Source organism: Empidonax traillii, unplaced genomic scaffold (assembly GCF_003031625.1).
Source record: "Empidonax traillii isolate 1590-97213 ecotype Southwest subspecies unplaced genomic scaffold, ASM303162v1 scaffold1561:size90896, whole genome shotgun sequence".
Taxonomy (NCBI): Eukaryota; Metazoa; Chordata; class Aves; order Passeriformes; family Tyrannidae; genus Empidonax; species Empidonax traillii.
Window position 1 is genome coordinate 7277 of NW_020956754.1, and position 21735 is coordinate 29011.

The window sequence follows — 21735 nt, forward strand, 5'->3', positions numbered from 1 at the left end:
TCAAGAATAACAGGCATACCTTTTGCTCAGTCAGTAGCACCCCCAAGGAAGACGTAGACCTCTGGAGAGTCTCCCTGGAAAACCTGGCTAATTCCAATTCATCAGCAGATGGCTGAAAACGGCCACAGCTCTGTGAGTGGAGCATCCCTGCACTGTAGAACGACTCCAGTTCCATTGGTGTCCGGTTGCATGCCTCCCAAAAGCCTCCTGTATTGGGCAGACAAATCTTTAAAAAAAAATTACTGGGTATATTCTTGTGTAGAATAATTTACTACAATGCCCAGTTTCAAGATACCTTATTCGGTGAAAGCAATTTTTAACAGGGAAAAGAGAAGAAAAAGCCTTTGGGGGCTGAAAGTTCCACCTCTGTGGGGAGAGAGATAAGATCTAAGAGATAAAACAAAGGCTTATCTGCTTACCGGGCAGGAGCTGCTTTGCTCCAGCCACACAGCCATTTAAATGTAAACTATTACTTAGTAACTGGGTGGAAGAAAAAGAGGATTAAAATTTTCTGCAGAGAGAGCGCAGTAAATAAATAATAGCCATACTGTCATTAGACAAAAAGAAAAATAGATTAGATACAAAAATCGATTTTTCTGCTAAAGGCCAAAGTAAAAAAAAAACAACAAACTGTCCCCTGTTTCTCAGAAGAAGGAAAGAAAAAAAAAAAGTCTGCCAGTTAGTCCTTTTGTCTAGGTAAATCACTCACTCCACCCAACATTTTTCTTAAAGTGCTTTCTTAAGGAGTTTAGTTCTTTGAACAAGCAAATTTATGACACCATGGTAGTTTACGCTTGTGGACACATATTCAAACTCCTTACTTAACACAAAAAGTTTAGCTCTAATTCCCTTCCCTGAGGTACCAGTTCTACTGTCAATAACCCTATTAAATCTCTCTTTAACAAGTTTGTCCCAGCCTGAGACACCATTAACAAATCTTTTTCAATATCTTCTCACTTCTTTACATCAATAATTTTTTACTCCCAAGGGGGAAACTGCTTTATCCTTACCCCAAGTTTTTTCTTTCTGATCCGTCCTATATATCTAGCATTTTACTCAATGGGCCACTGAGGAAGAATGTTGAGGATTTTTTTCGACTTTTTCCTTCTTAGGGCTTTTCCCTGCCCCCATTCCAAGGAGTGAACACACACACCTTACATTCCCAAGCCTCTGCTTTAAGCCAGAGCCGCCTGAACCTTTTTTTTTTTTTTTTTTTTTTTTTTTAAGCCGAAACTGCCGACCAGAACCACTCAAACATCTCCTGTCTAGACTGGAACCACCCTAAAACTCACTTTTCAGACCGGGCCACTCCAAAACGCTCTCTTCCCTCCGGATCCCCCCCGAGAAGCCTTTAATTTCCACCGGCTTCCCTCGAGAAGCCTTCTTCCCTCCGGATCCCCCCGAAAATGCTTTCTATTTCCACCGGGTCCCCCCGAGGCACAGGGAGGGGAAGAAGCGGAGCAGACCGGGATGGTGCGGGGGCAGCGGAGCGGGAGCGGGACGGAACGGGGGAAAAGGAACGGAGCGGGAGCGGGACGGGACATGGAAGAGAGCCAAGCGGAGTCCCCCGCGTCCCACCTGAACGAAACGGCCGCTGGCTCGAGCGTCCTCGTCATGGCGTCTGCCGAGCGCATGGCCGCCGCCATCTTGGCATGGCCGCCGCCATCTTGGCATGGCCCTTCGCAGCTTCCGGTGAGGGCGGTGCCGTCCTGCGTGTGAGCGTGACGTCAGCGGCTAAACCCCTCACAGAGCCAGGACACCCGGTAGGTGCTGTCCCTCTAAAGCACTTGCAGGCTGAACAAACCTGATTGGCGTGACCCACTGAGGGGGACCCGAAGGACAACGCAATGGCCCGAACTTCGAGCAGACTATTTACATAAAGTGTGATGGCAACTTACCTTGCCAAACCAAGACAAATTCCTCAGTTGAGGCCAGTGATCAAATGGCAGTATGACCGTGCCTTTCGGCACTCTGGTGCCTGAGAAACGTCCCCTAAGATCCTGACACCAAAAGTAGCACAGTGCAGGGATTTTTAAATAAACACATGTCAAAGTAAAAGGAAGTAGTGACAAACAGCAGCTAATATTTATATTTGTGAAGGCTACCTTTTGACATCGAAACTACACCCTCCCACAGGCCTCTGGAACTATTCAACTGCACCCACAGAAGAAGTCCACCTCATCCAGGATTCTCTAAGCAAAGAAGCTGCTGCATCATTATTATGTTCAACAGGAATGTCCACATGGGAGTGCATTTATGTTTTGGTTGCGTGCACGTACATTTACAGACACATGTGCAGCCTGAAAACCACACCAATTTTATAGATCTTCCAATTAAGGGAAATGTTTTGAGAGCACCCTCGTAGATTACACATGGCTACATCGTCTACCGAAAACCAAGAAAGTACCACACAGCAACTTAGATCCACATGGGGAGCTTCTTTTCTGGCACCTAAACTCAGACATCTGAGAGTTTCAATAGTCCACCTTTAGTGGCAAGTGCCAACAATCCCAAGCATTCTCAGGGCTGGCATGCTGAATCTCTAAACTATTCTTTCAACAAATTCCCAAACCTCTTCTCTCACTTGAAAATCTCTCTGTGAAAGCAACAGCTGTCAGCTAAAAACTCTACAGCACATTCAAATTTTGAGGAAGCATCAACTAAAGGAATGCAGGAATGAAACAAGTGCTCTGAAACACACAGCACGCATGGGGGTGACCTCTGGGATCCCTCCCTGGCCACTGCAGAGCGCGCAGGCAGCAAGGCCAAGTCCTGCCCAGCCCCCAGGCACCGCAGACACTTCAGCCCCAGCAGCAGGGGCATTTTCTGCCTCTGGCTCCCCTCTCATTTGCAGCTGAACAGTGAGGAACAAGCCCTGAGCAGACAGTGCAGGACCAGAACTGGACACAAGCGATGCCAAGCAGACAGCCCTGGGCTTGCCAGAGGCCTGGGCCTGCCTAGGCCAGGCTCTGAGCTGCCTTGGCTTTCTTCTGCTGCAATTATCCTGCCCCGGCAAGTGTTAAAACACAGACTGCCCAGTGAGACATGCCCTGAAACAACAATCAATTCCACCTGCAGAAAATCTCAGGGCCACGCTTAGAAACCCTTCAGCAAGGGCCCCGGAAAAGCCAAGGGGAGCTGTGATTACCTGCAGGGCCAGGGAACTCAGAGGAAGGCGGGGACCGAGCAGAGAGCAAACACCTCCAGCCCCTACAGCAAGTGCAGCAAAGCACAGTGGTGGAGAGGTTGTAGGAGAGTTTTAAAAGACACTAAAAAACCATCAGCTGACAGAAAAAATCCTTCTGCACTCCGCACTGTATAATGACTCCAATTGCTCACTAAGGCAATCACCTAATTTAGAACAACTGAACTGCAGAACCCCACGGCTTCTCAAATGTATTCACTGCCGCCAACATTAGACAACCTCTCTCCAACGTTTCTGAAAATCTCCTGAATCTTTCCTGTAGTAAGACCCACCCTTTTCATTTGATCGAGAGAAACAAAACCAAACCAAAGAAACCTGACCACCTGACACAGGCCACAAGCTACCAAAGAGACTCCAAGCCCCAGGAGGAAAGCTAACAAACAGGTGAACTTCCTAGGAAATCCTACGTCCTCCAGCATCCTGCTCGTGTTGCCCGCGCTGCTCCCTGGATATGACCCGCTGCCGGCCATCTGCCCGGCAGCAGACACCACCGCTGCCCTCTCCAACAGCAGCACCTCAGCCACGAGCCACCACTGTTCCCAGAAGCACAGCTGTCCAGTTCCGTGCCCATCCGTGGCAGATGTGGCAACTGAGCCGTGCCCACTGCCTGCTGCTTGTCAGACAGGACCCTCTTCTCCAGAAACAGCGGCTCAGTGGGCAGCACTGCCACTTACCAGACACATCCTTACTCCCAGCAATCAGTTCACATTTCAACACTTCACCAAGTCTGGGCGAGGACTTGCAGGGCCTGAAGGCTCACGCCGTGGTGTGGCGCTCACGTGGTGTCTGTGGCAACCCTTCTGCCACTCCAGAATGTTTTCTCCTAGGAAACACATCCGTTCCACAGGTTACACATCTGACCAAAATGCCGCAAGTGCCCTCCAATCCCACCAATTGCCTCCAATCTCACCAATAACACAGCTGAAGCCCAAGCACTGTTGTATGAAGTACACTGGTTAACCTCGGTGGAGTTACTGCTGCGTTCCTACTGGAACACGTGCTGGGGCGACACGGGAATTCTGTCGTATTTCCTACTGGCCGCCCGGAAGCGGCTCCTGCCGTGACTCCCAGCGCGGCGGGACCGCCTCCCGCTTCCTCCGCACACATCCTGCCTGGCCTGCCGTCACCCGGCCCGGCCCGATCCGATCCGATCCGATCCGATCCGTCCCGCCCCGCTCCCGTGCGGCTCGTCCCCGCCGCCATTCCCTCCCTCCCTCCCTCCCTCCCGCGCGGGTGAGTGCGGGCCGCGGGACGGGAAGGGCGGGATGGAGGCGGCGGGAGCCGGGACGGGGGAGCGGGGACACCGCGTGTCCTCAGAGCCGCTGTGCTCGGCGTTATTCCCGCTGCTTCCCAGGGAGCTGCTGGGGCTCCCGAATGGCAGCGAATAGCCCTGGCGGGGAACAGCTGCTCCCGTGTGAGGTTCTGCTTGGGGTTTGTCCTCCAGCCCGGCACGGAAGGAACTGGGGGTGCTGGTGGGTGGAAGGTTGTAGCTGAGCTGGCAGTGAGCTGGCCGCCCAGAAAAGCCGGCATATCATAGAATCACATGGGTTGGAAAGGACCTCTGAGAACATCAAGTCCAACGCTTGATCCACGGCCACCGCTGTTACCAGATCATGGTACTCAGTGCCACATCCAGTCTCCTCTTAAAAACCTCCAGGGACAGAGAATCCACCCCCTCCCCGGGCAGCCCATTCCAATGCCTGATTACCCCCTCTGTAAAGAACTTCTTCCTAACATCTAACCTAAACCTCCACTGGCAGAGCTTGAGACCATGCCCTCTTGTCTTACTGAGAGCTGCCTGGGAGAAGAGACCAACCCCCACCTGGCTACAACCTCCTCTCAGGGAGTTGTAGAGAGTGATGAGGTCACCCCTGAGCCTCCTCTTCAGGCTCAACAAGCCCAGCTCCCTCAGCCTCTCCTCACAGGGCCTGTGTTCGAGTCCCTTCCCCAGCCTGGTTGCTTTTCTCTGTCCCTGCTCCAGCCCCTCCATGTCCTTCCTGACCTGAGGGGCCAGAGCTGGACACAGCACTCCAGGGTGGCCTCCCCAGCGCTGAGTGCAGGGCAAGAATCCCTGCCCTGCTCCTGCTGCCACACTGTTCCTGAGCCAGGCCAGGAGCCCTTGGCCCTCTCGGCCCCCTGGGCACACTGCTGGCTCATGTTCAGCCTCCTGTCCATCAGCACCCCCAGGTCCCTTTCTGCCTGGCTGCTCTCCAGCCACTCTGTGCCCAGCCTGTAGCGCTGCAGGGGTTGTTGTGGCCGAAGTGCAGGACCCGGCACTTGGCCTGGTTGAACTTCATTCCATTGGAATCAACCCCTCTCTCCAGCCTGTCCAGGTCCCTCTGCAGAGCCCTCCTGTGTTCCAGCTGATTGACATGCCCCCCCCCAGCTTGGTGTCATCTGCAGATTTGCTGATGATGGACTCAATCCCCTCATCTAAATCATCAATAAAGATGTTAAACAGGACTGGGCCCAGCACTGATCCCTGGGGAACACCACTGGTGACTGGATCCCAGCTGGATGCAGCTCCGTTCACCAGCACTCTCCAAGCCCTGGGCTGCAGCTTTTCCAGGAATGTGCTGTGGGAGAGGTGTCCAAGGCTGTGCTGGAGTCCAGACAGACACACCCACAGCCTTTCCCTCATCCACCAGGTGGGTCACCTGATTGTAAAAGGAGATCAGGTTGGTCAGACAGGACCTGCCCTTCCTAAGCCCATGCTGGCTGGCTCTGATCCCTTGTCCATCCTGTAGGTGCTGTGTGATTGCACTCAGGATGATCTGCTCTGTAACCTTGCCAGGCACTGAGGTCAGGCTGACAGGTCTGGAGTTTCCCGGGTCCTCCTTCTGGCCCTTTTTGTGGATCAGCGTGTCATTCCTCAACTTCCGATCGTCTGGGACCTCCCCAGAGAGCCAGGATTGTTGGTAAATGATGAGAGTGGCTTGGCAAGCTCTTCCACCAGCTCCCTCATCACCCTAGGATGGATCCCATTGGGTCCCATGGACTTGTGAGGATCCAAATGGCTCAGCAGGTCACAAACTGTTTCCTCCTTGATTACAGGGGGGCTATTCAGCTTCTTATCTCTGTCTACAAGCTCCAGAAGCCAGCTGGACCCCTTTGTTTTCCAGGGTAGTTTTCCAGGGTACCCTCTGAACTAGTCTGAAAAGGCCGAAATCTGCCCTGCGGAAGTCTAGCACAGAGGTTTTATTGATGGCCCTCTTTGCACCCCTGAGCATTGAAAACTCTCTTATTTCATGGTCACTGTGCCCCAGACAGCCTTCGACCACCACATCTCCCACCAGCCCCTCTTAGTTTGTGAGCAGCAGGTCTAGGGGGGCCCCATCTCTGGTGGGCTCATTTACCAGCTGGAGCAGGAAATTACCCTCTATACACTCCAGGAATCTCTTAGACTGCCTCTTCTCTGCTCTGTGGAGTTCCCAGCAGACATCTGGCAGGTTAAAGTCACCCACAAGAACGAGGGCTGGCGATTTTGAGACATCTGCCAGCTGCTTGTAGAATAATTCAGCACCCTCATCACCCTGGCTGGGTGGTCTGTAGCAGACTCCCACCAGGATGTCAGGGTTGTTTGCCTTCCCCCTGATTCTGATCCACAGGCACCCAACCTTATTGTTACTGACTTCAAGTTCTACAGAGTCAAGGGACTCTAACATACAGAGCCACCCCTCCACCTCTCCTACCTTGCCTGTCCCTTCTGAAGAGCCTGTAACCATCCATGGCAGCACTCCTGCATCCAAAGCAGGGGCGGTGGGTGAGGGAGGGGATTCTGCCCCTGTGCCCCGCTCTGGTGATTCTCCACTTGGAGCGCTGCATACAGCTCTGGAGCCCCCAACATGAGAAGGACACAAACCTGTTAGAGCAAGTCCAGGGAAGGCCAGGAAGACAATTAGAGGGATGGGGCAGCTGTGAGACAGGCTGGGAGAGTTGGGATGGCTCAGCCTGGAGAAGTCTCTGTGGAGACCTCCTTTGTTCTACATAAACCAAGTTTGACAGCTCGACAAGACTGAAAGCAGAATCTTGGCCTTTTAGTTCTTAAACTAGTAAATTCTACAAGTTTTAGAGTTGTAAATGTAGTAATTACAAATCATTAACAGAAAGGCCTAACTGTTCCCTGTCTTCTGTAAAACTGTTAATGCTTGGAGCAAATAGTGAGGCTCTGAAGCCAGAGCTGTTCCTGAGATACTCTCTGATATCCCACAGGATAAGTTAAGAGTTGCTGCTCTGGGCCCATGAGGTCTTGAGGTTGTGTTGCCGGTTGACTGTTTTGGTCCTTTCTCCTCTTGAAAAGGAATATGCCCAAGAAAGGAGGGAAGCATGCTGAAATGGGAAAAGAAACACAGACACACTGTAAACGAGCAAAGCTGGAAGCAGCTTGTTCTCCATCAGTCCTGTGTTTTGAGAACCCAGACAGCCTCTTCAGAAGCTTGATCTCCCCCATCAAAGAAGAGGTGTTTTTCAAGGAGTACTGGGAGCAAAAGCCACTGCTTGTCCAGAGAAATGATCCCCTGGTGGCAGCTTACTACCTGTCCCTGTTCCAGCTGTCAGACTTGAAGGAACTGTGCAGCCAGGACCTGTATTATGGGCGAGATGTGAATATCTGCAGGTGTGTGAATGGAAAGAAGAAGGTTTTAAATAAAGAAGGCAAAGTGAATTACATGCAGCTGAAGAAGGATTTTGACCAGAAAAAGGCAACAATACAGTTTCATCAGCCTCAGAGATTTAAGGTGAGATGGTTTCACTGGATATAATTAATGCTGGCTTAATAATGTGGTGTGTTTTGCTTGAGTTGTGCTAGACATGGCTTCATCTCTGTCCCCTGGGGAAGTATTTGACACTGATGACCAGCTGAAATCTTTACATGAGCTGTATTAAAACACAGTTTATGCTTTTGCACTGTCCATCATGTTTCACTGCTCTGCAGTAAGAACAAAATCTGATTCATGCTATAATAGATATAATAATATATTCTTTTTTGAAATTTTGCTTTGTCACAAAGAAGTTTAAAAAAAAAATGCACAAAATTGATGATCAGGCATCTGTGCTTAAATTATCCCTTCTGCCCTGCTGTTTCCTTGTGCAAACTTTGTGGCTTTTGAGCCACTTCGTTTTAATGAAGGGCAAAGTGTGAAACCATGTGAAATATTTCCAGGACACTCCACTGTTCTTGCCAATGAATTGTGGAAATGTAGCAGCCCATCTTAGCTGAGTGTCCTCAGTCCTTGTGTTTGAGAACGAGACAGCGGTGCTGCACAATTGCGTAAAGGACTTGGATTCTTGGACGTGCTTTGATTTAGGTAGTCCTAATTTTTTGTCTGAAGGTGTCAACACAATTTAATTGTGAGGTGGACCCAAATAAGGTCCCAAATACAAGCTGAGTCCCAGGTATAGTGTTCCTGGCTGCACTTGGCCAAGTGCTGCTGTTTGCCTTGGCAAGTTCTGGTGTTTGCCTTCACTGCCTTGTCTGTCACATGTTGGGTGTGGATCAGTAAAGTTTGGTTTTGAATATTCCCAAATGATTGGAGTAATTGGTGAGAGGTCTCTAAGCTTTGTATTCTCTCTCTGGTGAGAGAATGCAGGTCCTGCGTAAGCTTATTGTCTTTTGGTGTTTTGCTGTTTGTGGGATTATTTTCCTCTGTTCAGCCTCGTTTGTCTGGCTGTGCAGCCTAAGGAGAATAAACACATGTTGGGGCATCAGACTTTTTGGCTTAGCAAGTAATCTCAAGGCAGATCCCCTTGCATCTCCAGTGCTCTCCTTCAGGAGAAACACTGGTACAGAGCACCTGCCTTCCCAGCCTCTGTGTCCCTGATGTGATCATCCTTCCCAAGCCATGGGGAGGATGTGGGCTGGGCTTGGCTGAGCTCTTCAGCAGTAACAGCATCTTTTCTTTTCACAGGAGGAGCTGTGGAAGATTCAGGAGAAGCTGGAGTGCTACTTTGGGTCTCTGGTGGGGTCCAATGTTTACATCACTCCCCAGGGATCCCAGGGCCTTCCCCCTCACTATGATGATGTCGAGGTAGGACAGCACAGCCTTGCCTGTGAAACTGCATGGGCTTTTTCTGCTGGCAGTGTTTGCTTTTGTGCGTGTGCTTCTAACCCTCTCCCCCCCCCTAAACATTATAGGAAAATGTTGGGGTTTTTTTAATTTGTGTTTCCTTATATTTGTTTTTCTTACATATTTTTGCTGAAGATGTACTAATAGTAATACCTAATCATAATATCATGTAAACTTGGCTTTCCAGACCTGGTATTTCCATTAGATGAAATGAGAATTTTGTTTTCACAGCTGTAGAAGCTTTGTAGCACCGTTTTTCATTTTCACTTCCTTCAGGCCCCAAGAATTTACAAGTCCTTTTTCCTTTACTAAGTGGTTGCTCTTTCTTCAGCTGGACAGTGACAGGAGACTGGTTGTGCTTGTTGGTCCTGCTTTTTTTAAGAAGTTACTGATATGATGAATTCCTGTGGTCCAAATGCATTTTAAATCAGCTTCTAAAAGAAAGATAGAAATATACACTGCATTATAAAAAAAAAGTTGGGCTACCCCACTTAAACCAAATAAAAAAATCCAACCCTTATATTTTGCTTTTTAATATTTTCATTTCCATTAAATACATCTGGAGTTTCATTTTTCTTGTGCTTGTTGTTCAGCAGCCTCACATCCAGCATTTTCGGCTCATGCCATCAACCCCCATGGAGCACCCTATAGAGGTTTCTGCTGTTCTGTTGGGGATAAGCCTCTTTCACCTGAAATTTTGGATATTTGTGTGGCAGATGTTTCTTTTTGAGTTAGTTCTCAGGCACTTAAGTGACTGGAGAGAAACAGGGATTTCCAAATGCCTACCTTAGGATAAAACAGATCCCGCTTCACAGCTCCTCTACCTGTTGTCTCTAAACAGAGACCAAAAAAATTAGTTCAAATGTAAATTTCTCTGAATTGTAGCTATCTAAAAATTAATGTGAAAGGAATTACTTCCTTATGGATTTGGATTTATGGTCTTTTGCAGGTGTTTATCCTTCAGCTGGAAGGCGAGAAACACTGGCGGCTCTATAAACCAACGGTGCATTTAGCTCGGGAGTATAATGTGGAATCAGAAGATAGGATTGGGAATCCCACACATGAGTTCATATTAAAGGTATGAGAATTTCATTGCTTTAGGTGGTCTGGGCTGTGATTGCCAGAAAAGTTTAAAGTGGTCCGTTTCTTGAAGACAGTGATTGTGGCTGTGAAACCGAGGGGAGGGTTTGCACACAAAACACTGCGAGCACGAGAAATTTGGGTGACAGTTGTCTAACCTGTTCTTTTTTAAAGGTATCCTTTGCTTCTAGTACTTAAATAATGGGCCAAAACCCCCAGTTATTTCTGTAAATTCAATAGTATTCTCCAGGTTGAGCACCCTGACTCCTAGATCGTGTTTGAGGAGTTGTGTGCAGAAAAACCCTTGGGTTTATGTTTATGGTTATGAAACATTTTTATGCTTTTACATGCTGCCTGTAATCAATCAGGCTAATCCTTCTGTGCACTGAGACTTACTGCTGCACTGAACATTGTCACTCTTCTGGTGAATGAGATTTAAATACTTATCCTTGGCTGATAAACAAAAGCATGAACCAAACCCCATATAAACTTGCTGTTAATTGCTCTTCCTTTTTCCAAACCTAAAATTGAAGTGTTTGGTTGGCTGTTGTTTTTTGGAATAAAAGGAATATTTCATGAAGATTACTGAGTGTCAGCAGAGAATCTGGTGCTTGTCCTGTTCTGTTTTACCTGCTTTTGAAGTGTTGTCCAGCTGGTGGTGCTGCTCCACGTGTGAAGCCTCAGGAATTTCTGTGCCTTTTGGCCTGTCACAGAGCCTCCCTCTGCAAGGTCTCTGCTCTTCTCAGACCTGCATTTGGGCGTAGGTGTTTTAGGAATAGCGTGACACATTGGACAATGCAGGTGTTTTAGGAACAGCGTGACACATTGGACAATGCAGGTGTTTTAGGAACAGCGTGACACATTGGACAATGCAGGTGTTTTAGGAACAGCGTGACACATTGGACAATGCAGGTGTTTTAGGAACAGCGTGACACATTGGACAATGTAGGTGTTTTAGGAATAGCGTGACACATTGGACAATGTAGGTGTTTTAGGAATAGCGGGACACATTGGACAATGTAGGTGTTTTAGGAATAGCGTGACACATTGGATAGGATACTGACATCGTGAGCTGCGTCACTTGACAGAGGGGAATATTCAATTGTCATCATGTACTGGATAATGCAAAGTCTAGTAAATTAACAGTTCCCTTTTTAATTTCTGGAATATTTTGGGCCAGACTTCAGTGCCTTTCATTTTTATGGAATAATGATGGGCTTAAAAATTGTCCAAGTTTTCTTTTTCTTCTGTTTGCTGTTGTTCACTTCCTGTGACCCATTTCTTCTGGGTGGCCAGTGTCAAATTTTGGTTGTCTGTCTGTGGCAAGAGGGATGTTGTTGTTTGACTCTATTTCCTCCCTAAACATCTTCCTAGAATATTTCCTTTCTCCTTTTTTTAAATGAAGAGAATTTAGGATATTCTTTGTTGGTGTAGTCCCCACACTGGTAAGGAAGGCAGTTTTCTTTGACTGTGCTGTCCAGGGTACAGGTGTTTACAGGACAAGCCGTAAGTAAACTTCTATTTCCTTCTTGGAGGCAGTTTCATGTGCTTTGAACTTCTTTCTTGTCTTGACTTTCCTATTGTGAATTTTTTCAGTGTGGAGTTCTAATTTACATAGGTGAGAAGAAAGATGAGGGAAGAAGAGGAAGGTTGTACTTGTTTTTTTAAGTGTTTTAACTGAAAATCTCAGACAACAGTATTGTAACAGATTATAATTTTTATAGAATATTTGGCTTTTCTTGTGGAATAGTAGCCTTTTCTTTTGATGTGATCTGACCAAATTCCCATTTCACTGCTCCTCTGCCAGCCCACTGTGTTGCCAGCAGGTCCATCTCAGCTGCTTCTTTGTCCTCTCAATGCAGCTCAGTAGGAGTCTGCATGTTCTGTAATGGTAAAAAGCTTGTTTCGTGTTTTCAGACAGTAAATATTGGCACTAGGTTGGAAAGTTTAAGGTTTTGAACTTCTGGCTTAGTGTTCTTTATGTTATTAAAGTGTACATTGCAGGATTGCTCAATTTTGTGATTCTAAAGAATATATATTGTCAGACTGTCTGCTCAAAGAGTATTTTCTCTGTTTTGACCTGGTGCCCTAAATATTTCAATTTTCTTGCAGCCAGGTGACTTACTGTACTTCCCAAGAGGGACCATCCACCAAGCTGACACTCCTCTTGGGACCTCCCACTCAACACATGTGACCATCAGTACCTACCAAAACAAGTAATTATTCTTTATCTTTTGTTTTGTGTGGCTATCCTCTGCCAGGTGATGTGTGTGAGCTGTACAGTCCTGAGATGCTGTGAAGGTTTGGGGAAGGAGGGAGGCAAGGCTGTTGTTGTTTGAAGCAGCATGTTTGAGAGGTTTTCGTGCAGCAAGCTTGATTGCTTTTTAATTGCTTATTTTATTATTTACCAGGTGTAGGCTTTAATGTGGAAGATGCTACAATGGCAGACTCACTCCTATGTTTAAAAAAAAATCTCTCATCAGTGGCTGAAGTTACTGTTCATTTCATAGCTCACATAAAGAGTCATGAGTTACTCCTTTTATCATGTTTTCTCCTGTATTTGATAGTCACCCACACTAATCTTCTGATAGATTTGCTGCCAGTTCTTCCTTGCAAATGTTTTCTGCTTATCTGTGGTTTTTTTATCTCCTACCCCATGTATGCAAGTCAGATTTCTTATGACACACTCCTGGTCCTTGTGCCCACACTGTTATCACATAGGGAAATGTTCTTGCCATTTAATCAGCCTTCCAGGTGCTGGGTTTGGAGTCATTGGCCTGGGTTAGGAATTAGGAAGGGCAGAACAAGTTTGGGCATATTCTAGATAACTGTGAGGTGAATCTCTAACCACCAGCTGTGCCATTCTGGAAGCCCAGGATGGGCTGGTAACTCTTCATGTGGCCATTCCTCCAACATGGAGAGAGGGTTTAAGAGGAAGCTGCTCAAAGGTGTGAGTCTTCCTAAAAGTTGGGTTCAGATTATTTCAGTTTACACTTGTGTTTTTATTCAGAAGGCCAAAAAAAAAACCCAAAAGAGAGGAAAAGGAAAAGCTGCACTTCTTTCAAGGTTAGAAAGTGGAGTCATCCTCCATTAAGGCTGTTGGTAATGAAGTGCTGACATCCTGCCTCTGCACCTGCTGTCAGCTAGTGTAGGGAAAACAAGCAGGAGTCCTCGTACAGCCTGGTGTTCTGATGTGGCTTGCAGATGGAAGTATGATCTGGAAACATTTCCTTGGAAAATTGAAGAGAAATCCTTGAAAATAGCTGTGGAGGAAGTGCTGGTGGAGGCGGCACTCTCAGGTATTTTCAGCTTTGTCTGAGCCAGATCCCAGCAGGACAGAAGTGTGCACGTGTGGGATAAGCAGGGCAGTCTGGAAAAGGAACGAGTAGCTGAAGACAGTTGCTAGCAGATGGAGACTATGGGGGCAAGAGGAGGGAAGCAGTGAAAAGTAGATGATGTCTAATTCCTCTTACTGGCCAGAGTTCTTTCATCCCACTGTGTAGCAGACTTGAGTGGAGATGATAAAAAAAAATATTAAGACTATAAGGAGTGGCATTTTTTTCCCTAAACTAAAGTAGTGTCTAGAGATCAGTGCTGCAAACAGGAGTGCAGAGGGAGAGCAAGAGCAGAGGGTGAAGTCTATGTTGGAGGACAGGCCCTGCCCTGCTGCCTGGCCTGGGTGAGTGGGAGTTCTGCTGGCAGCCCTGGGTGTTTGTCCATTAAATCAGCCTCAGGATGTGGGAGGGAAGAAGGTCACCCATGGACAGGGCAGCACTTTGGCATAAGCTTCTTCCTGCTGCGGTCGACTCAAACTGGGCACAGAAGGTGCAGGAAGGAGCAGGAGTCCTCCCTCTCCTCCTCTGGTTTATTGTTACAATTGAGGAACAGAAGCACAGGGATCAAACCCGATGTTTTTGGTTAAGTATGTAGAATAAGAATGCAAACAAGACACCTACAAACTGCCTGTCAGGTATCATTAAAATCCCTGTAGGCATCTTGTTTTTGGGATCGTAATTAGGTTTCTAGTAAAGCTGAAAACCGATGCCATGTTGGATTTGATAACCCTGGGTACCTCCTTCAGTATAAATGTCTCAAAAGCACATTAAGTGACACAACCAACCCCACACACTTCACTGTGTGCAGTGGGGCTGCGTGTGCATGTGGCTGGATGGTAAAGGCCCCAGGAGGAATTCCTTCCTTCACTTAAGCTGAAGGCACTGATAAACGGCAAGCACCTGGAAGCAGAAGAAACTGGACCCTTCTCAAGCCAGTTCCTTCCCTCTGTAGAAGGGCCACTGACCTGAAGGGAGTGAGAACATACACGAATTTCAGCCACTGCATGAGGCTACAGAGCAGTAACAGAAGGGCCATGAAAGGCACTAGACAGGTTTTGAATTCTCAGAATTTCCAGCCCATGACACCAGTTGTGATGTCTGTTTTATTTCAGTGCATCTATTTCAGTAATTTGTTTTTGTTTTTTCCTGTCCATCAGCTCTTGGGGAGACTTCTTACTGGATGCAATTCCTGGCCTGGTGTTTGACACGGCAAAAGATGACGTGGTGCTGCGAACGAGCATCCCAAGGCAACTGCTGATGGTAGGTAGGTGGAACTGAGGGAATAATGGTGCACCCAGGTGGAACTTCAGAACTTGATCTGCTCTGAAGGCTCAGTGCAATGGCACTGCCTTGTCTAGCAGCCTAGCCACTTCTTTTGAAGTCTTCAGGATGACTATTCTGAGGCTGGCTTCATCTCAAGCATTGCCTGATTCATTACACTGTTTTTCTTTCCTATCACAGTGTCCTTGTGTGGCTTGTTTCCTTCTGAAAGTAAAGCTATTTGCCTGGGATCTTTCAGCCAGGCATAATTACTCTCAGGCCAAGCTTTTCAGTCTTTAAAAGTTAGTGAATATGTAAATTGTTGTGTGACCTCTTTATGGTGATCCTGTCGTGCTGATCAGCTTCAGGAGGAACAAATGTCTCCTCAACTGCATTTGCACATCCTTTAGCATTGCAGTAGCCCCAGAGCAAGAGAAAGAGGTGCTTTCATGGGGAATGTCTAAAACGAAGACAGGTGGTTGTTTTGGGACAGAGTGTTAACCTTGCAAAGATAAAAGAGCAGCATCCAGAGTTTTACAGCATTGCTGTACCAGCACAGGCCTGGTCTGTGTGGCCTGAATTCACGTGAGAACAACTCTGTGTGGATATTTAGCAGGTGAATACAGCTGACTCCACCAAAAAGCTGAGCAGTCTTTTGAGGAGGCTTGCAGACCACCTGGACCACACCAGGGAACTGAGGTCATCTGACATGAAGAAGGACTTCATTATGCACCGGCTGCCACCTTGCTTGGGATGTGACTCTGGTTCCTTGACTCCAGGTAGGTTTTGAAGTTACTGAAACTGGCTGATGTGACGGTAGAGCTGTTGCTAACTCTGCTCCTCTTGGGACTTCTGGTATTTTATGGTAGGCAAAGATCCCAGTCCAGCATCAGCTTCATGTGCTGTGAGGCCCCACGTGGGTGTTTGCTCCCTATGTCTACTGGGAGAGATGGCACTCCCTTAGAGTGGAATAAAGGTTATCCCAGACTGGAACTGGCAGCTGTGATAAACTGTATCCTGAGAGCATTTAACTGGTAGCAGTTTTCTCGGGGGTCTAGCTTGCTATTTATTACAGCTATTTGTAGACTGGAAAGGTGAGAGAGAATTAAAAAATCTCTTTCTCCTTGGCCCCTCCACAGCAAGTTTGAGGACACGTGGTGTTAAAACATAGGTTAACAAACAATCCAGCCCTGAGAGAGTGGAGAGAGCACAGAGGGGGCTCAGTTTGGACCGTTTATCTGGTTTTCTTCCTTTTTAAGGGAGGATTTATTTTCCTTAGGTGGGAAATTGCCAAAAATAGACAGCAAAATCAGACTGCAGTTCAGAGATCACGCTCTCATCTCCGTGGAACCAGATCAAGAGAATGCTGTGAGTACTGTATATTTGGGGTGGGCTGGAGAGTGCATGTGAGTTGTTTCTCTCTTGTACAAAAGGGTCATGCAGTTGCACTCAGTTGGCTCCTGCATCCCCTTAGGATACTTTGGGGTTGTTTGTTGAGTGATATGGCACATTCCAGCCTTCTGGAGAGGGGCTGCCAAAGTAAATTCAGCCTGTGATTCTCTATGGGAGGTGCATGGCTTTTGTCTGAGGTTTGATGGGGTAGATCGTTACAGCAGCTAAATGGCCTCTCCAGGTCTTGATAATAGATTTTTTTACTATTCTTTGTATTAAAGAAAACAAATAAGTTATAAAAATAGGTTTCCTTAAGAGAGGGAATTCTGGTGGTTGCAGCTGCTGCTGTGGCTCCATTTAATCTTCACTTCTGAGTTATCTCTGTATCCAAGCAGGTGCCAGTGGCACTACTAAGTTGTTCCACAACACTGATACATGCATATTGCATTATGCCGTGTTTATACTACTTCTTATCCATGAAGGTTTATTAGGATAAAATTGCAGAAGTGCTTTTTTTATCTCACTATAAAAAAAGGGGGTAGGACACAGCAAAGATTATCTTGTACAGTAGGGTTGGTTTTTTTTTTTTTTTTTTGGATGAGTGGAATATTTCTGCGAAAAGCATACCATAACTTTCTGATCCCATCTTGCTTGTGTCCACACTGCTGTGAGACTGTGTAGGTTTTGGAGACTTTTTTTCCCCCTCAGTTTTTTGGCCACCTTGCCTTCTGATGTCACACAGGTCAACCTAGGATGACAGGACACATGCAAGACTTGTGTCCACAAATTACATGTGCAACCTGCCCAGAGGGCTCTGAATTGCTTTGCACAGCTTTGACCAAGGACTGATAATGGGCATGTGATTTTTAAGAGACAGATCAGTATCAGACTGGAAATGTGTTGATGCACACCTGTTCATTAATACTTCCCTTAAATGGCCCGTTTTCTGTACAGCATCAGTCCTGGGACTCCAGTAGGGGCAGTTTTAAGGTAGAAGATGATAGCAGATAAATTTTCAGAGGTGTTTTGGAGGGTCCCTTATTGCTGTGGAAGGTTGGCTGTTGGAAAATTCATTTGGCAGGGTGACTTGGGTGCTTTGTTTTAAGAGTGACTCCAAAATTAAGGAGCATTGGCAACTGCAGTGAGAGGAGTCTGAGGGTGTGGATCATATGTAACTGTTTCTTCCCTGCTGTCTTTTAGGATGAAATTCGCAGGGAGATGGTTTATGTGTACCATTCCTTAAAGAACAGGAGAGACACTCACATGATGGGGACAGAAGATGACACTGCTAGTGAGGATGGCACGTCACAGGTTTGTTCCTGCAAACACACCAAAAATTATCTTTCGGTGGTGGGTTTTCCTGCATTAGATGAGCTTGCCCAAAATGGCAGCAGGGCCTGGGTTCTGCTGTGATCCTCAGCACACAAGCATTCCTGCCCATCCCTGCAGTGCCCAGTGAGCTGAGGCTGCACCACAGAGGGAGTTACGAGTAGAACTGAGTAATGTGATCTCATGCTTAATTAAACACTTGAGATGTTAACAAGGATTTCTGGTGCATACCTTATGTCGCAGTTAGCAAAGCTACTGGAGCAACTAAAACCAGCTCTTTGACTGGTGTGTCCTGCTGAGGCTACTGGATAGGCCAGCACATAGTCCCTAAGGATCACTGCCATGCTAACCCCATGTTAGATTCTGTACCCAGTGGAACACACTACAGGGTTGTTCATTTTAGGGTAGGGTGGATCAGCACTGGGAGTAAAGACATACCTTGTTCTGAAAATGTACTTACTTTTTAGGTTGTCTCTCTGTTCCTGCTCGCAGGTACAACGTGCTTTTCCTGTCATAAACCCTTCTTAAAAGTGGCTTTGAGCTTTGGAACCTTTATTTCTGCTTCTATGGCAGAGAGATGCTGTGTCTTAGGTCTGTGATCCAAAACACTTGAATTCAGGTCTGCACAAATAGAGGCAAAACAGGACACAGTCTGTCCTCGTCTCAGTAGTTACAGCAAGGCTTTTGAGGTAAATCTCACTGCTCCTCCAGAGCTGAGATTGTACACTGGTACCTGAACAAGACACGCAGATCCCAGAATATTCCTTCTTGCCCTGGAAGACTCCAGGCCTGGTAATGGAGCTTCTCTGTGCTCGTGTCAAACTGTATCCAAAGACTGCATGTGGCAGCTAGAAATAAACTTCTGTGACCTTCCAAAAATAATGGCTAGGGTTAGGCAAGAGTGTAAATTTAAGGTTATATAATGCTTCAGTGTGGAAACCACAGGAGAAAGCCATGTGCTGTAAACATCCCCACCTCTTAAAGTGTGCTAGAACAGAGAAGAGAGTTCAGCATTTTCCCTATGAAGACAAAACAGGCCTGGATAAAACTGTTGGAGAATGCTCACCAGTGCCATGTGGGAAGGGAGCACAGTGCTGCTGCTCCCTACCCACAGTCCCGCACATTGCTGTGCAATAAGGACACTGCTCTCAGCTGAAGGATATTTTTTCTATTTCTTCTTCCCCAGCAGACTCACGGGCTCCGCTTTCCTTTGTCATACTTGGAAGCACTGAAGCAGATTTGGAGTAGCAGCACTGTTAATGTTAAAGAGCTTAACCTCACCTCAGATGAAGAGAAGGAAAACCTTGCTTTGTCCCTGTGGAGTGAATGTCTGATTGAAGTTCTTTGATGCTTCTGTGAATGAGCTGCTCCTCTAAAGGAGTGTTTCTGGCTATTAAGCATCTCTTAAGAGGGAGGCTTATTAAATTACTTCCTTGTCCATCCAGCCTCTGGTCTGTGGTGCTGTCTAATAAATACATACTTTTCTTCCCTCAGTTTTGGGAAACTGGGCATGGGGAAAAACAGGTAAGCTGCTCGCTTCTAGTGAGCCATAGCTCCATATCCGGGGATGCACAAAGTCTCTCCCAGTAACACCAGTATCCCCTTCCCTCTGGAGAGCTGCTGAAGTTATACATGGAGCAGGATCCAGAACCTTAGGCATAGAACAGCAACTTCTTTTTTTCATTTGTAAAGTTCAGCAACAAGAAAACATGTTTGTTCTGTTTGATTGCCCTGACAAGACAGAAGCTTCTCGGTAAAAGCTGTGTGTGCTGTTTCCAGGGGGAAGATTTTGCTCAAGTAAAGCCCTTTCGTCTCAGATGCTGCCAACACTGGAATAAACAAACAATAGTATTTAACCTTAACCTCCCCCAGCACCAATTTTCATGTGAAAGTAACCCAAAAACCTCTGGCTGGAACCTGTATTTTCAGTGCTCACTCAAATGGGTTTTGATGACTAGTAGTACAGTTACTTGAATATTAAAAATCAATGAACTATTAAACTCATGTGACAGCAGAGCTGTGTACTCAATATACTTATCTTGTTCTCTGTCCATTTGAAAAGAAATATTTTACAGGAACGTGCTTGTTGACATCTGCTAAAAAAACTGTTGTTTAGTTTGTTTAAAAAAGAAACTAACAAGCAAAATGTTCCTCCTAAAAAGTTTTATACAGTTAAAATATACATGCTTAAGCGTTTTACATTCAAGGTCTCCTAAGTACAAAAGCCTGCTTCGCTTTGTTATGTAATACTGAGACACCAAATCTGATTTAGTCATTGTTCATTAAAAAAACTACAACTTTTTACACAGGCTTTTAAAATTTCATATGGAAAGCAAGTCACGTGCAGAACACTTGATGTACTGACTTACATGGAAAAAAGCTATACAAATGCTTTAATTGGAAAAATATATACATATATTTGAGGATCTGTTACTCAAACAGCAGATTTATGATAATTTTAGAATGTAAAACAGTAAGTGCAAGTAGATTTTTTTTTTAAACAGTACTATATAGAACTCCATTTCATACAAAAATAGACATCTGTATATTTTATCTATGGCAGACTTAAGGTTATGTCTTTATTTGTTTGGGGGTGATCCTGTTTGAGTGCACAATAGTTACAGCTTTTGGAATCTAAAATATCTTGTCTTTAGCTAACCTGAACTCTTTAAATAGTCCTAGAATACATACCTAGAAAACAAACCCTGAATATACAAATATGAAAAAAGAAGATATTTTCAATGAAGTAGGGATGTGATCTGAGGGATTTCTCATTAAGCAAGCACTGGAATGCAGGCTGCCAGCACCTTTGCAAACACATGCCAGGGTGAGCTGTTTTCTGCAGGAAGACACGGTTTCAAGACCAAATGACATTGCATTAAATTAAGCTATGTACACTGAACCAGAAATACAGCTACGTTTGAAATCGCTGCTGTGCTAAACACAGCGTTAGCCCTTGCACAAGTGCAGCCTGACCCAGGGCCATTTATCCCTGCTTTGATACACGCACATATGGCTCCTGTTAAAGGTGATCTTCAGGGAGAACTCACAATTGCATGGGCAGTGAACAGGCCACGGGGCAGCAAAAACAGTTCCTGGATCTGGGAATTTGGTACTATGAAAACGAGAGAAGGCAAAGGCCGACAAGTAACATTGAGGGGGTGAGAGTCAGGCTTTCTCTGTCACCTCATTTCACATGCTGAGCTGGAATTCCAGTTCCAAGTCGTCTTTATGAACATAATAAATTGCATTTTAGGAAGATTTGAGCTTCACGATTGCTTGGAGCCCAAACAGTTTCACTTGGGACATGAAAGTCCATCTCACCTTCATTCAAGCTCACCAGCACATTCATTCCTTGGGGAGCTTCCATCAGTATGAGGAAGATAAAGACAGTATCTCTGAAGAGCCTTTCACATGTTATCTCTTGCAGCTCCTATACTGCAAAACCTATGTCTAGTCTTTTATACTTTCATACCTTTCATACTGCAGATGAAGAGTAATAGTGACTTTCATAGGAGCAGCCTCTGAAAAATCAGCTTCCCTGCAGACAGACATTGCATCAACCTCCCCTCTTCCAGATTTGTGCAAAATTCAGTTCTTTTAAGAGCTGGTATGAAAGAAAGTAGAGAGGAGTTGCTGCTTTTGGTTCCAGTGGTGTGTGACTTCAGTAGCCGTGTTCTTGTTTTCCCCCTCTAAGGTAGATGTTAATAGCCCGCACAAGGTCCATCTGTGGGGTGGGTTTTACTCACAGTACTTCTATATCCCATTTCTGTGAAAGTCTGTCTTCTACTGGCTGATTCATAATGATGTGGTTCTTGTCATAATAATTTCCTCCTTAAAAACAAAAGAAAGTCATGAAAGAATTTTTTTTAAAACAAATGCTCATAAAAATCTATGGATAATCTTTAAGAAGTATGACTAAGTAGGAAAATCAGCTGAAAAACAGAAATTCCATGAGGTGTCTGTAATTGAGCAGTGACAATTTTAACCAGCCTTTTTTTTTTAAACTTCTTTTCACTTTTTGAGCCACAGCTGTTCTGTGGTTGCTTCTCCACCGTTTTGTCTTCTG

General features: G+C 46.0%; 2 protein-coding genes across 4 annotated transcripts in view; one reads left to right on the forward strand and one right to left on the reverse strand.

Moving 5' to 3' along the window:
- Positions 1-4428: 4428 nt before the first annotated feature.
- Positions 4429-19108, forward strand: RIOX2 (ribosomal oxygenase 2). Of its 3 annotated transcripts, none has more exons than XM_027907891.1 (10): positions 4429-4438; positions 7506-7941; positions 9112-9231; positions 10220-10348; positions 12463-12566; positions 14843-14945; positions 15559-15724; positions 16225-16313; positions 17538-17648; positions 18853-19108. In XM_027907891.1, exons 2-10 carry the CDS (start codon positions 7510-7512, stop codon positions 19012-19014), a joined length of 1416 nt encoding a protein of 471 aa, XP_027763692.1. In that variant the 5' UTR covers positions 4429-4438; positions 7506-7509; the 3' UTR covers positions 19015-19108. The 3 variants fall into 3 exon arrangements, with proteins under 3 accessions (XP_027763692.1, XP_027763693.1, XP_027763694.1); XM_027907892.1 differs by having other exon boundaries at positions 18856-19108; XM_027907893.1 differs by lacking the exon at positions 18853-19108 and having other exon boundaries at positions 16225-16317.
- Positions 19109-19812: 704 nt separating this feature from the next.
- The window catches only part of CRYBG3 (crystallin beta-gamma domain containing 3), a 56598-nt gene continuing 54675 nt past the window's right edge, over positions 19813-21735 (reverse strand). Inside the window, exon 22 of the mRNA XM_027907890.1 lies at positions 19813-21500. Coding sequence (XP_027763691.1) covers positions 21412-21500 — 89 coding nt within the window. The 3' untranslated portion in view covers positions 19813-21411. The remainder of the gene's footprint in view (positions 21501-21735) is intronic.